The 17,053-nt window shown below is 39.9% G+C and overlaps 1 protein-coding gene across 1 annotated transcript in view; it reads left to right on the forward strand.

The window, feature by feature from the left end:
• ITGA2 (integrin subunit alpha 2) overlaps positions 1–14,017 on the forward strand; it is an 88,202-nt gene extending 74,185 nt beyond the window's left edge. The window contains exons 24-30 of the mRNA XM_033111129.1: positions 2,112–2,214; positions 3,599–3,709; positions 4,647–4,751; positions 6,585–6,698; positions 9,857–9,946; positions 12,459–12,575; positions 13,060–14,017. Coding sequence (XP_032967020.1) covers positions 2,112–2,214; positions 3,599–3,709; positions 4,647–4,751; positions 6,585–6,698; positions 9,857–9,946; positions 12,459–12,575; positions 13,060–13,140 — 721 coding nt within the window. The 3' untranslated portion in view covers positions 13,141–14,017. The remainder of the gene's footprint in view (positions 1–2,111; positions 2,215–3,598; positions 3,710–4,646; positions 4,752–6,584; positions 6,699–9,856; positions 9,947–12,458; positions 12,576–13,059) is intronic.
• The last annotated feature ends 3,036 nt before the right edge of the window (positions 14,018–17,053 follow it).

A 17,053-nucleotide genomic window follows, 5' to 3' on the forward strand; every position in this document is an offset into this window, starting at 1 on the left:
TGGTAACACCAAGCTTGCCGGTTCAATCCCCGCATGTGCCACTGTGAGCTGGGCCTCTTTAAAAACCAAAAATGATGTTCTTTAAAAAGTATGATACAGTTTAAAAATTAATATGGAGAATTATCAAGAATAAAGCTAAAGTGGCTCTTAATCCTACCACCCAGATAATTCCTCTACATGTTTTTTAAAAAGAAAGAAAAAAGACATTAAATGTACATAAATAGACAATCCAAACATTACAGAAAGATCCACAATGGAAAATGAAATCATCCCTCCCCACCTCCTTTAGTCACAACAAAGATGACTAACTCAACTGTTTTCAGAATACCCTCCAGATGCAGGTGTGTTTATCTACAAGGATATATGTATAACACACACACACACACACTTTATTTACCCAAATGGAATGATAAAACTTTTCTATACCTTAACTTTTTATTTAATCCTAGAGAAATTAGTATCAGGACACAGAGATCTAACTTGTCCTAATTACTGGATGGATAATAATATATGTGATCAATTCAATATTAAGGAAATATTTGATGGTTTTGCATTTTTATTTTGTTTTGTTTAATCATCACAAGCAATGCTATTAAAAAAAATTTTTTTAACAAACATCTGTGTAAGCTTTTGAAAAAAAGTCCTGCCCAATTGTGTACTGAGTGTATCATTAGTAACCACTTTCCAACCATCTAAATGTGCTATCTATACATTTCCTGCTTTATATATATTGTATAAATATGATGGGTGGAAATGGGTGATAACATAATTATTTCTAAAACAGGATCCCCCAAGTATTGCTAAGTGCTATTATAAATATATTGACCAACACTTAAGTAACTTAAGGGACACTTACGTAATAAATGGAGAAATGTCAGATGTCTTTAAAATGCAAAAGTAGAGCATATTAATGAACTTAGAAATGGGGTGTACTCTGGGGTTCACATGAAGATCTCCTAGAAGGCAAAGGGAGTAATTCATGCACAGACAGCCAGGCTTTCTGTTTCAAATCCTAGTCAGTTTTCCCATTTTCCATGTAAAGCTAACAGGTCTTTGTTTCCTCTCTTATATATAACCTTGACAAATACTATATATATCTATTTAAGTCTCCCTATGACATATTTTCCTTTTGAGAAATAGGAAAATATGAATTTTTTAATGAGTCATAAAAAAGAGAAAGGCAAGATTTTCAGTAAAGAAATTTTAAAAACTCTCAGAAAATGTGCAGTCCAATTTTTTTTTTAAGCAAATAAGAGTTAATATCCTATGATTAGGATAGATTTTTTTTCTGGTGGAAATAAATATTGCTTCTCAGACTCCTGCTCCTCACCCCCAACGAAGCTGCCCTGGTTGGAATCTAATCTCAGAGCCCCAGAAATGAGTGCGAAGAGGGTTGGGTATCCAGTTCCATTCCAGTCCTGATGGCCCTGTGGGATTCCTCTGGCGGGGTCATCACTTCACTTGCAAACCCCCTTTGGCAATCCGAAGCCAAGAGGTCACATCAGCTCAGTGTCTCTGGGTCTCTACACTAGTGGTGGAAACAGACTGACCCACACAGTTCAGATCCAAAGCATTAGAGTAGGTTTGGAACTAGAGAAAGAGAGGGAGAAGGAATAGTAAAGAAATGTCCTGTTTCACAGGCATCCAGTAATAAAGTCTGCCAGAGCTAATGCCCAATGCCCTGGCATTGTATTTCAGCCATACCACGTGGAGAATCATCGGGCTTACAAATCCATTCATCCCATCAACAGGGACTAAATGTCCAGTATGTTAACACTCCAGTCACTATAGCACCAATGTGGGAAGAATTCTGCTATCAGTTCTAAAGTAAGATATTTGTACTTACTTTAGAAACTTCACAACTGATAAAGATATAACAAAGATTCTCAGCAGAAAGATCATGAAGGAATAACGCTTTTAAAGGAATCTGTTTTCACCTTAGAATTGTACACTGCACCATAGCCCATAATAAGTATTTTTTTTCATATAGAGTTTTTGTACCTAAATGTAAACTGTTTTGCTTGTAATATAAGCTAGAAGATACTTAAAAGAAATATTCAGTTTCAAGAACAACAGAAACTAAAATGTGTGGCTTTACAAACATCCAACAGATTTACCAACATAAATTTTTATGAAGTCTCCGCGGAGGGGAATGTTCCTTCTATCGTGCACAATTTTGAAGATATTGGTCCCAAATTCGTCTTCTCCATTAAGGTTGGTAAGGCTGTCATAAGGATGGGAAATCAGGAGGAAGGGGAAAGAAGAAAATGAGGGTAGGAAGAGAAGAAGAAAGTAAAGAAGTTGAAATGCATAAGCGGTTCTCCAACTTGTGCGTGCAGTAGAATCACCTGGGGACTTGCTAAAACGCAGGTCACTGGGCTCCATCCCCAGAGTTTCTGATTCAGTTAAGTGTGAGGTCAGCCTAAAAGTGTGCATTTCTAGTAAGTTTCCGGTGACGCTGCTGGTCTAACTGCCCTACTTTGAGAATCACTAAGATTGATCACAGATGTTAAACATCTGGACTTTGTGCATAGTATGTGTCCTGGGTAAGGGATAATTGATACATTTGGAAAGAAAATGTTCAATATTAATCAACAGAGAATTAATATAATGGCATTACTGTGGACAAAAGTCTCTGGGATATCATTAGTATGCCAGTTTATCCTTGAGACCACTTCCATTTAAGAAGTTTACCATTTATATACCAATACGCGTTTTGTGCAGTCACGCTAGGTAGTATCTAGAAATATTTTAAGATCACTTTCTATTGTCTGTTAGTAATATAACATTACAGAAACTTTGGAAAGTGGGGGGGAAAAAAAGAATTCATCCACCACCCCCAGTCTACACAGGTTTTTTTGTACATTTCCTACTTGTCTGTTACATGGTTGCAACCCTGCAATTTGGTGGTTTAAAAAAAAAATCTTTAAGGGTCTTGATTTATGATCCAGATACTGGAATTTATAAAATATGCGTGGTATTTGGCAACTACTTCTCTAATGAAACATTTAGTCAATTAGTAGTAACAGATAACAGTCAGAGAGAGTGTAGTAAGTGCCAGCCTTGTGTCAAGGGCTTTACCTATGTTGATTCATTTAATCCGAGATCACTTATGACGTGGGCAGGGTTATTATTTCTATGGGTGTTATTTTAAATGTTTAACAACCAGCAGGGTATGAGGACTGGCCAATTGGAACAGACTCCCCACCAAAGAGAACAGATGCTATACCTGTGCAACCTACTGAGCTGATTATTTTACAGATGAGAAAAACGGAAGCACGGGGAGGTCCAGTACCTTGCCCAAGCCACACTGCTAGTCAGGGGCAGAGACGGACTTCATGCCCTGGCAGCCCAATGCCACAGATGGTGGATGTTTGTAACCATCTCCTAAGTCACAAATTACTTACCAGTTAAAATTGTCAATGTTGAGATTTTTCCAAGAAGGGAAACACAGTGACCCCAAGTGTGACTGTCAAATACTGACTCATGCCCACCACTTAACAGTTGCTCTTCATCAAGAGGGAGGTTATTGGTCACTTTCTCTGTAACATGTGCGTGATGCAGTGGTAACCAGAATGTTTTCTTCCATACTCTGTAGGTGACAACAGGAAGTATTCCAGTAAGCATGGCATCTGTCATCATCCACATCCCTCAGTACACCAAAGAAAAGAACCCACTGATGTACCTGACTGGGATACACACCAATCAGGTAAGGGCAACTGAATTGCCTATAAAAATGAGCACGTTCAATATGGAGACACCCCACGAGGTAGGGGACCATGTGTGTCAATCTACAGATGGGAAACCAAGAAGACCCCTGTGCATCCCGCGTGCTGAATAACTAGCCATCCGTTTCCTATTAGAAGCAGGATATTGTTGTAAGAAAACAAGTGTCTGAGTCTAGGGATTTACAAACGGCAGAAATGATCCAAAAGCCCCATCCTGCCCAGGTGAAGATCTGATCTTGTCAGAGCCTTTTCACAGAGCAGACTGGGAAGTGAGAGGTTAAACCCACGGCAGGAAATAGGTCTACACCGTTGCAATTAAAAGCTGGTCTTCAAGCTGTCAGCCTGGACATTTACCCTGTAAGTACTCAACCCTGGCTGCTCATTTTTAAGTAAGAGTGATGCCCAGGCCCACCCCAGGCAGCTGAATCAAAACCTCTCTGGCTAAGGCTCTAGTCCTGGTGTTTTATCTTTAAAAGCCCCCAGGTGGGTCTAACATGCAGCCTGATTTGAAGAGCATTGTTCTTGCCAAGCCCCTTGACTTTGGCTCAGCACTTACTTAGCTGGTTCTAATGTTGTTGCTGTGATGTGCACAGGTGACTATAGGAAATCAAAATCCTAAAACGTTCCACAGGAGAGAACCCTGAATTGAGTCATTCACAGTCTCGTTACTGCAAATTTGTCTTCATCCCACATGGGCTCTACGAACCGGTGCCACCCCGTCAAGTCATGTCAGGAGCATCTGAATGCTTCCGAGTTTATGTCTGTCATGACCAGAAGTGTGGCCAGGTCAACACAGTGAAGGAAGCCTAACAGTCCCTCCCTTACCCTGACATGTGACAATGGGATTTCCTAACAGGTCGTAAGAACATCATAAAACTTTTCTGCTTCCTGAGACTGACTTGATGTCCTTTTTTGCAGGCTGGTGACATCAGTTGTAATGCTGAAATAAATCCACTGAAAATAGGACAAACATCTTCCTCTGTATCGTTCAAAAGTGAAAATTTCCGGCACATAAAAGAACTGGTGAGGGCAGGTTAACAGGGTGACAGTTTCCTTCAGCGACTCTTTGTTTTAGCTGGAAATCAAGGACCTTCTTTTCTCCTACCACCTCGTATCACAGAACTTTCTTATTTTGTTTTGAATGGCCAGTATGAATCAAGATTTAGAAATACATGCTCAAATCTAGGTTATCGGGATTATTATTTATGCCGTTATTATAAAATACACATCCCAGTTTTCATGAAATCAAAAGGACTCCACGTCAAAGTGCTGTTTTAGCGGCGTGCACTTTGGAGACACTGCAAAGAACTGTGAGGGCACTGGGCATATGGCTTGGAGATGAAGCTCCGTACCTCCCCTCCCGCATAATCACTGGTGTCTTGTATAGCTGCTGGGACGTCTGTCACCAAGCACCCTTCTCTGTTTCTCAGTATGTATTATCTCCTTGCTCCAGAGCTTATGCCCTTTTCTTTGGGAAAGAAACTAGTCTAGCATCTAGCATGGTGCTTGCTTGGCACTTTTTAAGTATTTAAAAAACTAAACATTTAGCCAAAAATGAACCCACAGTTCTCCCCAATGAACAACACTGAAATTTTGGTTTCCTTTTTCTGAAATTGTTTAATTTCATGAGGGTGGGGGAAACAGGAAAATAGGAGAATGAAATACATATTTTTTTAGGTAATTACAGTATAATTACAGTATAAGTGTGTTTTAAATCTAATATGTAAAAATGACCAGTAGAAACTCATCTCAGGGTATGCCAAAATATAACTCTCAGCATTTTCCTTACTTTTGTGAAAATGTTTTGATTTTGTAAAAATGACAATTGCTAAATGGGAACAACATAAAACATGACACAACAAAGAAACTAAAGTTCTCTAGAAATCTAACAGCTGACCACTCTTTTTAAATTTTTTTTGATTAGAACTGACATTCAGTATTGACGAACCACCTCCACACCTCTCAGCATTAATCAATATAGATAATGTACGCTGCGACATAAATGGACCATGCTACTCTTCCTAGGCCAACATCTCATAGACGTTTTAAAATAGACTATTTTTAGAGCAGTTTTAGGTTCCTAGCAAAATTGCGTGAAAAGCCCAGAAATTTCCCATTTACTCCTTGTCCCCACACAGGCACGGCCTCCCCCTCCATCAAGCCCCCACACACCAGTGGTACATTTGTTTCAACTGATGAACCTACATGGACACATCACCATCACCCAGTCTGGTTTCCATTAGGCTCACTCTTGGTGCTGTACATTCTGTGTGTTTGAGCAGATGTGTAACGACAGATCCACAATGACAGTACCACACAGCGTAGTTTCACTGCCCTAAAATCCTCTGTGCTCCACTTATTCATCCCTCCCTCCCCCCTAAACCTTGGCAACCAAGGATTCTTTTACTGTCCAGCTTTTTATTTTTTAATCTAAGAAAAGCATCTGTATCAGTTGTGTTTAATGAATAAATTGTACTGCATTTTTCATAAGTGCGTTCAATGATTTACTTAACTAGTACATTGTTGATAAACACAAGTAACTTAGTGTTTTGTGTTTCGCTGTCAGCAATAGTAGTTCAATAAGCAGACTTGGTGAGCTTTTCTCCACACTTATGACTATCTCCTGAGGCCTTCCACACAGAGCAGAAATGGCTGGGGCAAAGGTGTGCACTTTTTACATTTTGAGGCACAATGCCAAAACCTCTGGATGAAGAGTTCTAACTACTAAGAGTTCGTGAGATTGCCCGTTTCCCTAGATCCTTCCCAGCACTGGGTTTTATCTAACTTTGTACAATTTTAGCATTTATTTTTTAAAGCCCATTCTAACCCTCCCTCTTCTTTTCCGTTGATCCCAAGAACTGCAAAACTGCTTCATGCAGGAATGTTACCTGCTGGCTCAAAGACCCTCAGGTGAAAGGAGAGTACTTCCTTAATGTGTCCACCAGAATTTGGAACGGGACTTTCGCAGCGGTAAGTATTAGCTTCATTTATTTGGTTTACCCACAGCGAGGAAAAATAAGACTTCATTGTCAAATTCATACCCTTTGACAAAATTAGTATTTTGGCTGATGTCAGCAGTGCCCAAATAACCGAGAGCAATCTTACCCTGGAAAGCAGCATGCTTCCACCCCTTTGAAAAACTTGTCCAATTTGGCTGTGCCTCAGAATCACCTGGGGTGCTTGTAAAGCATCTGATGCTTAGACTCCACGCCAACCCACTACATCAGTCTCTGGGAATGCTGTCAAGATCCCCTCTGCTGCCCTTGGGGTACGAGGGGCCACCTGCTCTGTCTCCCTCCCCATGCTCTTGACATTTTTGACTTCGTCTCCTTCACCACACCCAAATCCAAATGCACATGACCCTGTCTCCTTCCTTGAACTCCCAGCTAATTGTCTGCCTGGCTCTCAAACCACCCAGATGAATCTAACATAAGCATCCACCTTCCTGTAGTAGAGCCAGGTAACCACTCTGCTCTCCTGTTGGACCCTTTCTCTGCTGAAAGTTCAGTGTGCATACAACTTTTCAAGTCATCTCAAGCTCATGAAAAGAGAAGAAAGTGCCAAAACAGTGTCAGTGTTTTTCCACTTGGCAGGTGTAATAGTAGTGTATCTGCTTTCAGCAGAGATTTTGGTAGCCAAAATTTTAGTCTGGAATGAAAAATATAAGCATAGACAGAGCTCCTTACATATGACTGCACAGTGGCTAGCTATTCCTTTCACCAACACGGGCTCTGATTGAGGCAGAAGAGAAATAAGTCTAAAACCTCTCGGGCCTTTGGCTCTCTGATTCTTTTGTTTTTTTGTTTTTTGTTTTTAACTAATAAATCAGTCTGCAAGGTGCTTACCAACTGGACTGTAATACCTCTTTTCTAACCATTTCATGATCTCTCCAACAAACCCCGTGCCTTGCTATGCAGTTTTTATATAAGGTTATAGAAAACTAAGCTTCCTCAGAACTTGTCTCTGGAACCAAAATATAAGCAATATTCTTGGATAAAGACAAAACAGAAAGAGGAATAGTGAAAGATGGGGGGAAATAGAGAATGGGGTGGTGGAGGAGTGATAAGTTGAGTTTTCCTCTTGCTTTCTTTTATTTTGTTCTCTCATTAGCTGCATTTGCTTTCAAGCCTTCAGGACACCTAAATCCTGTAAGATGCAACGCCCGCCCTTACTGATACAGTGCTCCCAGCTGCTACAGTTCAGTGCTCAGTTTCACCAACTGGTTCTTGGCTCCTTGGATTTGAGGAACAAATGTTTTCATAGCAAACTTTGCCAGCTGGGAAGGAAAACTGACTGTTGCAAATCAAAATGTAATCATGCCGACTCTGCAAAACACATTGGGTTTTCCTTTAGTTTGTTTAAAGCTACATCATTTTACTGTAAGAGTTTTAAAAGTACCTTCCCAAAGGCTTTCAGAAGGAGCCGTTTCATTTCTGGGAGCAAAATTCTGAGGGAATGTAGTACTTACGGTTTCAACGTGGTTCTGAGCTCTAAACTGAGAAAACACCCGAGAGTCACTGTAGTGTATCAAGTCCTGCACGTTTCCTCCTTCATGAAGTCAAGCGTTTATCCCCACCTTGTTTTCAGCTATTTCAACAGCAAAGTGGATGGTCTCAGACCACCGAGGAGATCCAGTCTAAAATATGGATCGCATTTCCTATATTAGAACCCAGTAATGCACTGCCTTTCTGATGCTGTGCAAATCAACTTAACCTTTCAACTGATTTTATCATGAAGTGATTGCTTGGGCCTCTTTATTGATGGCATTGTTGGCTGCCAGTTGTAAGGAAAAGCCCTCCTGAATGCTAGTTACTTCACTCTCACATGTGCATAGTACATCTACCACAGGTTGTTAACCCCACAGAATACTGTGTACCTGTGCAAACGACGTCACCTGGGAGAGCACAGATATCAGTTGTTGTAAGGAAATTCTTCCATCTTTAGTCTAGAGCGACAATGAAGCCAGCATTCACTTAATAGATTTTTTTTTAATGTAAACCATTATCAATACTTGTCATGTCCCCCCAATAATAAGTGTTTAAGAGAGCAGGGATCAGGGTTAATTTCTGATGTAATCTTCCATATTGAGAAAATTAAGACTAATCAGATTGAACCATGGAAAGGAAATAAATTGCTCACTTTTTGGATATGCATTCTCTCTTTCTGGCTCCCAGATATAGTTTAGCAAATTACCTCATGGAGTACACTGAATCATAAGCCCTAGTAACCAGAAAAGCTTCGTCCTAGTAGCCAGAGTGTGTGAAGGCAGTTCTCACACCTGGCTATTGTATTCTATTTCAATGTAAGCATCAGGCCCAATATTTGCATTATAAAAAATATACACATCAATGTTTCCATTGAAAAAGATTATTTTTCTACAATAGATCCAGGAATACATGTAAAGTTTTTTCGTATTCGGCAGTTACTAGAAATACCAGCATAAAATGTATGTCCTTTCTATCTGCCTGTCCCAGGTCCAGTATTTTTTGATAGAAATGCTTAGATTAGAAAATCTGAAATTATTACTCATGTTATATAGCATGACAAAAAGGTTCTGGGTGTATGCTGCTGACATGCATGGCCGAGCTCAAGTGTACTTTTAAATAGTACTATTTTACATGTGTACCCAGAAGAAAAGTTCTCTTTCCATTTTAAGCTGATCTTCTATTGCATTATGTGATTTATTCAGGTAAATATATAAAAATACCACGTTTGCAATTTCCCCTCATGTCACAATCTTCATTAAGTTTTTAAAAATTAACTATGGTCTTTCCTAATTAAAAACTTCATTTCTAAACCTTTGTTTTTCAACACTGTTTTCAAAGTTCGAATCACCTAGACAGGTGTTTTAACCTGCTGATGTCTGGACCCCCATGCCCCAGAGATTTGGTTTAATTTACTATTGCGGGGCCCAGTCATCCACACGTTTTAAATTCCCTGGGCACCTCTCATGTGTGGTCCTGTCACATATCACCGATTTCAGCACATGGAGCTTCTTGAGTATTCAGCGTTGGCATTAGCTCTGTCGTTTTCCATAAGGAAATTCATACGAGTAAGTAATAGTCATGGTAAGTTTTACAGATTGACTTCTGCTAGGATAAAATACATTCTTTATTCTTGTGTTCCAGTCGACTTTCCAGACAGTCCAGCTGACAGCTTCCGCAGAAGTCAACACCTACAATCCTGAGATATATGTGATCGAAGAAAACGCTGTTACGGTGAGCACATTCCATCCTCCCCACGGCGGTTGAGTCTAGGAGGCATTCCATTTCTGAAAACTTAGAATAGTGGTTCTTCTCACCTAACGTGTGCACAAGTATCTTAATGACACTCTAAAAATCTGATGTTTATTACACTGAGACTTTGGCAAGGGTGTTCGGTGATATACTTGCCCCCCTCCATACTCCTCCCCCACCCCCCCGCCTCCCATGTTAGCAAAACTGGATCAGAAGTGATGATCCAATAAAAGGCTAAACAAAAGGGGCTCCATCTTGCTCGTGGCTCCCTTCTCCAGTTCTTTCTTTCTCCTCATTGCTTCCACAAAACAGTCTAGATCTTAGGCCATAAAAATCTAAGTCTTGCTTATTTGAATCATGTATTGTAGTACGGAGTACTTTTTAAAGAGAAGTGAAGTATGCTTAATAAATAAGACATTTACTGGAGGATTTTTTCATAGTATTCCTTATAGCTAGACACTGACACTGTGTGAAATGTCCATTCATTAGGTTTTACATTCTAGAAAACTATAAATGCTCCCCTTGATTAAAAAAAAAAAAAAAAAAAGGTTTTGCAAAGAAATGGACTTTCAGAGAAAACAAAGGCTCAGTGTTCCAAGGGCTGGCACAGGACAACTTTCCTTTGCATTGAAACTCTGGTTAGAATATGCCGTATTTAGATATAGCGGGATTTCCATGCCTGGCTAATCTGTTGGCAGAGCCCTGAGCATTTTCCTCCCAAAGCTTTTGTTAGAAATTGGAAGGCAATGTAAGACTCTTCCCCAAGGCGCGCTTGGCAGCTGGCCTCACAGCCTATGAACTTGGTGAAAAAGCCAGTGGCCCTGTGAACTCTGGACCTCGCTCAATGCCTGAGGATAGAACTCACAAGTGCTGCTGTCCCACTCTTGTCCCAGGGAAAATGATTCTACACAATCAAGGATGATTTTCTGCCTCTGGCTTAGGACCTGCTGTGAAGGCCCACACCCTCGGAGATGTCAGAGGCTGGGGTGTGGAAAATCAGAAACAGAGCCAAAGGAAATGTAGTCTTCAAATTCAAGTGCTCTGAACTCAGCCTGGCAGAAAAGTACTATAGATGTTGTAAAAGTCTGTTTTAGAAAAGTGTAGTGTTCAGACAATACCTGGACCTCTGCTGAAGTTTTGGGGTTTTTTTTTTAGAATGCAGTGTTAAATAAATGTAGTAGCTAAAAACACAAATTAACAATTTTAATGAACCCTTTAGGAAATTTTTCTTTTCCTGGTTTTCTCTGAACAATACTGATAAATAACAGGACATTACTTTATTGTGTCTCTGAAAATATTTTTTGAATCCAAATAAATATTAGGTAATTTTTTGAATGTTTGGAATCCAAATAATAAAGTGACATATCCCTATAGGTAAATAATTGATTCTTAAATTTATTTGACTCCAAGGCCCATTTAAAAATTTTATAATCATGGATCCCTATGGATCCATGAACTCAGATTAGGAAGTTCTGCAATGGAGAGAAGTAGAGATAAGACTGCCATTAAGCAGTGAACTATATGAATTTAACTTTATTCCTAAATTTATAAAGCCTTTTTTTAGTTCTTGAAGTTACAAATGAGAAGAAATATAGTCACCAAAAGGCCAGATTCAAGTTTAGCCCAACTCAAAAGTTCTGTGACAAATAGCAATTTATCTGCCACTGTAATTCAGTGTTAAATCAAACATTAGGTTGGTGCAAAAGTAACTGCAGTTTTTGCAGTTATTTTTAACCTTTTAAACCGCAATTACTTTTGCACCAACCTAATAAATAATGTTTTGTCCCCTTGGTTTGCTCCAAAATATAGGTCTTTAAGAATACACATGGTGGAGGAAATGGTTGTGATTCTCTCTACAATTGAAAAAAGAATATGTGGTTTTACTATTAAAACTCGTAGGGCTGCCATTCTGTTAGTCACAAAACTTGCCAGAAAGTGGATATAAAGAATCATAGGTAGCCTCAAGGACAATTTTATAGCTGAAAAGGTCAATTTGAGCCCTGAGATATTACTTCTTTCTACTTTTTAACAATCCGTATCAAGTAATCCTGAATGGGAGTTCAGAGACAGCAACGGTACAAAGTTGTTGTTTAATCACAAGGGATTCGGGTTGTTGATTGGTTTGACCTTTGACTCCCGCCCCAAGACTGAGCTCCAAATGCTTTCCCTTGACGATGAAGTTGTATGTAAGAAATTGAAACTGCTGTTTCATAAGTAATGAATGCATCTGAGACGGTCAGAGATGACATAACCCCTAAATACTGATGCAGTATTTAGGGAGGACCTAGAAAACTCGATTCCTTGACTGTACTGTGCAGGAACATTTTCTCTAGAACTTGTACTGCACGATGTTTAATTGAGGAACATGATCGTGTGCAAGTTACGTCACCTCTGTAGACTATAATTTATAAAATTAGAATTTGACGAGGCCATCTTTTTTTTTTTTTTGGTGCTAAAATTAGTTAACTCAATTGTTGTGTATGTACATTTGCAGATTCCCATCACGATAATGAAACCCCATGAGAAAGCTGAAGTACCAACCGGAGTTATAGTAGGAAGTGTAATTGCTGGAATTATTTTGCTATTAGCTCTGGTTGCAATTTTATGGAAGGTAAGAAAAGTTTCTTATTTAAAAATAAGGGGCTCCTAAAGACTTCTGCCTTGAATTTCTTGATTAAACAGCAACCTTAAGTTTTATATGGCACCTCCTCCATCATAAGAAAAAAGGCGATGCAAGTTTATTTGCAAATCTCACCCATGTCTTTGAAAACAATCAGTAAGGATTTTATCTCCTTGGTCTTGGTCTCTATGCTTTTTTTGCCCCCAACCTTCCTTTCATCCAGACCCGTGAATGTTTTATTCAGCTGCAATTAAGCGGACCCTGAAAAGTTTTAACTTTATGCAAGTCAGTACATCTCTCTGGGCATTAATTTCCTCACTGAAAGGTTATACCAAGTGAGTTCCACAGTCTGCACACCACCCTGTCCAGAACCCAGCGATTCCCAGAGATTTGGGAAAAGTGGGTGGCAAAGGGGGGGTCCAAGACCCCACACGAAATAAGTCATAGATCGTAACATTTTTACATCATCTTGCAGCTTGGCTTCTTCAAAAGAAAATATGAAAAAATGACCAAAAATCCAGATGAGATTGATGAGACCACAGAACTCAACAGCTGAGCCATCCAGCAGTTCTCACTGCCTTGGGACCAGGCAGCATCACGGCCCGGGTTTGCTATTTGCGCGAATGGATTTTTCTTTCTCAATCCCAGTGTTTTATAATGTAATAGGTAAACTAGCCTGATATTTTATTTTAAGAAAACTGCAGGTCAGTTTGAAAAGAAGAAATTGTGGGGGGTAAGGGGTAGGAGTATAAAGGGTAAAAGATTTATTTTATATGGAAAAAGTGACCTTTATGTTGGCTGGTCCAGAGTTTACATTATAACGTGCATCATGTCAAAGGTGAAATGCTTCCAAACATGAGATGCCTTACAGAAAAATAAAATCTTTTTCAGAGTTTTGGGAGTAGGGAAACCCAATCATGTAAAATAATTGTTTTTAAACAGCAATAACAAAAGTGGAAGTACTTGGTACAGATATATCATTAGCTTGTATACTGATGTTGATGGTGAAAAAAAAAAAACACACAGGTCTTCAGCTTATGCTGCTCATCCAAAGTTACCACAGAGAGTATTTGACAATTTTGTTTATAAATTAGGTAAAATTTGCTCTTGTCAGCCCACAGCGGCCTCCTCAGAGTCCCTTTCTTGCTATGATGTACTTATCAAAACCTGCTTGAGTAACTGGTGGGAGCCTAGAGTATGCCTCCTGCAAAGGAAATCTCCATTAAAGGGAGAAGTGGTCTCCCATCCAAGTACTAACCTGGCCCGACCCTGCTTAGCTTCCGAGATCAGATGAGATCGGGTGCATTCAGAGTGGTATACGATGTTTCCCCCGAAAATAAGACCTAGCCAGACAATCAGATCTAATGCATCTTTTGGAGCAAAAATTAATATAAGACCTGGTCTCATTTTACTATGAGACCAGGGTCTCATTTATAAGACTGGGTATAATATAACATAATAATATAATAATATAATATCCAGCCTTATTTTACTATAAGACCGGGTCTTATATTAATTTTTGCTCTGAAAGACGTATCAGAGCTGACTGTCCGGCTAGGACTTATTTTCGGGGAAACACAGTAGTGCCATTTGCGACAACATGGATAGATCTTGAGGTTATTAGGCTAAGTGAAGTAAGTCAGACAGAAAAAGTAGAGAGCTATATGATTTCACTGATATGTGGTATATAAAACTGAAAGCAACAAAAGAACAAGATAAACAAAAACTCATAGTTTAGTGGTTACCAGAGGGTAAGGGGGGAGGGGGTGGTAGATGAGGGTAAACGGGGTCAAATATATGGTGATGGAAGGAGAACTGACTGTGGGTGGTGAACACACAATGGGATTTATAGATGATGTATTACATACAGGATTGTACACCTGAAACGTATGTAACTTTACTAACCACTGTCACCCAATAAACTAATAAAAAAAGGGAGGGGTGTGGGTGGAGCAGAAGGCAAAGCATGAAATTAGCAGCCTGTGCCAGAGGAAGAAGTAGGAAGTTTCCTTTCTCCTTGAGGATGCACAGCTGGCTGACTTGACTAGCTGGCTGGCAGGAACCTAGTAAATTTTTGAAAGATGAGTACCTTCTTTGGCATTTTTCCTCCTTCCACACTGACCCACTCTCCCACCTCCTGGTGCCCCATCTTCTAGAAGCCCACTGAAGCCCGCTTCCTCTCCAGTAGTCCAGAGTTATCCATCTTCCTTTAGCCCTTGTCCAGATCTCCCTTTCCCTCAGGGCAGCTGCTCTTCACTAGGGGTGACTAGGAAAAGTCATGGGTTTAACTTACACACTTGCATGAATTACTGTATAACCCCCCTAACGTCAGGGGGCTGTTTTCGTTTACTGCTAAACAAGGAAGAAAAACAAACCTCAGTGAATTTCTAATTGTTGGAATTTCAGGCAGTGTAAACAAGGTAAAGTAAAACGTCTCAGGAATTTGCAGGGAGGTTCAGAGACTCTGGAAACCACCCAATTAGCAGGTGCATCTCCGCTTGTCTTTTTCCAGAGGACTTAACCTTCCAGGATGACTTTCACTTGGGCACATTTGCTCAGAAGGTAGATTCTTGGGTCCCAATTCTGAGTTTTATGTGGTCGGGTTGGGGTGAGGCCCAGTAACCTGTATTTAACAAGCACCCCGTCATTATGGGAGTAGGCCACCTGAGGAACATCACCCATTTCTCCTTCTGCACCTGCTTTTCTGTACTTCTGAGCCCAAACCTTCTCAAGGAGGTGGGACTGGGAGAAGAAGGGCACAGGTGAAAGCAGTGGGCACTATGCTATGTCAGCAACTGCACACCTAAAGCTGAAGACAAGTCACTGCCTCTATAAACGTCAGTGTCCTCATTACGAAATGGGAAGACTGGGTTGGAGCTCGACAGCTCTTACCTTGCAAAGTATAGGATCTGGATTTCTTATACGAATAGACCATCCTCCACGAATTTGACTCTGAAAAGAAGTCACAGGAAAACAGGCGTTTGCCTGGCTGCCCTCCTGGCCTGGCCCTTGACGGCCGTCCAGAGCTAAGCACAGAGTTTAGTGAGTTATTTGGTATTTAGCAAAACAAAGAAGAAAAAAATTAGCCTTGTCAGGGGTTTACCACAAAAACAGCATGGTATTTTCTAGTTAAGATGTGCTTGAGCCCAATTCTTATAACAACTGTGTGGATTCAAACACTGTTTAAATAAAAATTTTATTTAAAAAATGGAGGAGAAACTGGTCATTAAGTTGATAAAGAATATTTAGTACGCCACGTAACTGCTGTATATATGCATACATATATATACACACTCCTGGTCTTCAATGTGCTATACAAAGAATTATAGCATGTCATCCTTTTATTCTGCTCCGCCTCACCTCCCTTAGGTACGCACTACATTGAGGTCACATACACACAGTGACTCGACTTAGGAAATCTGCCTTGATGGCACTGTTTCCATGAAGTACTTGGATTACTATAAACTAAAATATTGGCCAGTTGTCTCTGCACCATTTATGACACTAGAGCAGCGTTTCTCAACCTTGGTGCCACGGACATGTGGGGCCAGGTCCTTCTTGTGGGGACTGTCCTGGGCACTGCTGGCTGTGTAGCAGCATCCCTGGCCTCTACCTACCAGACGGCAGGAGCACCCTCTCTCTCTCGTCGTGTTCAGAAGTACTGAAAAGAAGGTGCAGAAGGAGAAATGGGTGATGTTCTTCAGGTGGCCTTCTCAAAAAATGTCTCCGGACATTGTATTTGGCCTCTTGGAAGGCAAAATCACTCCTATTGAGAACCACTGCACTAAGAGCAAGTGGCCAAAATAGGCAACTTCTGCTATCAGATCAGTGGTTTGAAGCAGAGGCTCTACTTCCTAATAGAGTATTTCTCAAGCACTTTTCTGCAAAGGTGACTATTCATACACTGTTTGAAAAAAAGTTATGTATTCCTATTCAGCCATACTTTTGTTTTGAAACCATGCAGAGTGTGGGGCTTAAAAGACGTTGTCTTAAAGTTTCCATTTCATAAATGGTAATGTAGGCAAGATCTACAGAACGTGATAAAAACTGAGCTGCTTCATGCATGGCTGGCACACAAGCCTCATAAAATAGTATCAGAGTAAAATAGTTTGTGAAGAAACAGTACTGAGATTTGAAATCATACATTGCTCATTTTAGCAGCAAAATGGAAACTTCTAACTAGACAGAAATTTTTTTTCTAGCTGGCAGTGTTATATAAAGTAGTAAAAGTTATCTATTAACTGTGAAGGGTAAAGAAAATTAAAACCAACTTATCACACAAGTGATTATTACTAAAAATTATTACAAAAGTTGTAATTTATAGTGTATCTATTTTGATGTACAGCTATAACTTAATGTAGGAAAATCCCATAGATTAAGACATCATTCAACAGAAAGCAGGAGTCTTCAAACTGAGCTCCCTGGTCCATCTTCATTATTTCAATTTTGCACACAGAAAATAATTCACA

Source organism: Rhinolophus ferrumequinum, chromosome 7 (genome assembly GCF_004115265.2).
Source record: "Rhinolophus ferrumequinum isolate MPI-CBG mRhiFer1 chromosome 7, mRhiFer1_v1.p, whole genome shotgun sequence".
Classification (NCBI taxonomy): domain Eukaryota; kingdom Metazoa; phylum Chordata; class Mammalia; order Chiroptera; family Rhinolophidae; genus Rhinolophus; species Rhinolophus ferrumequinum.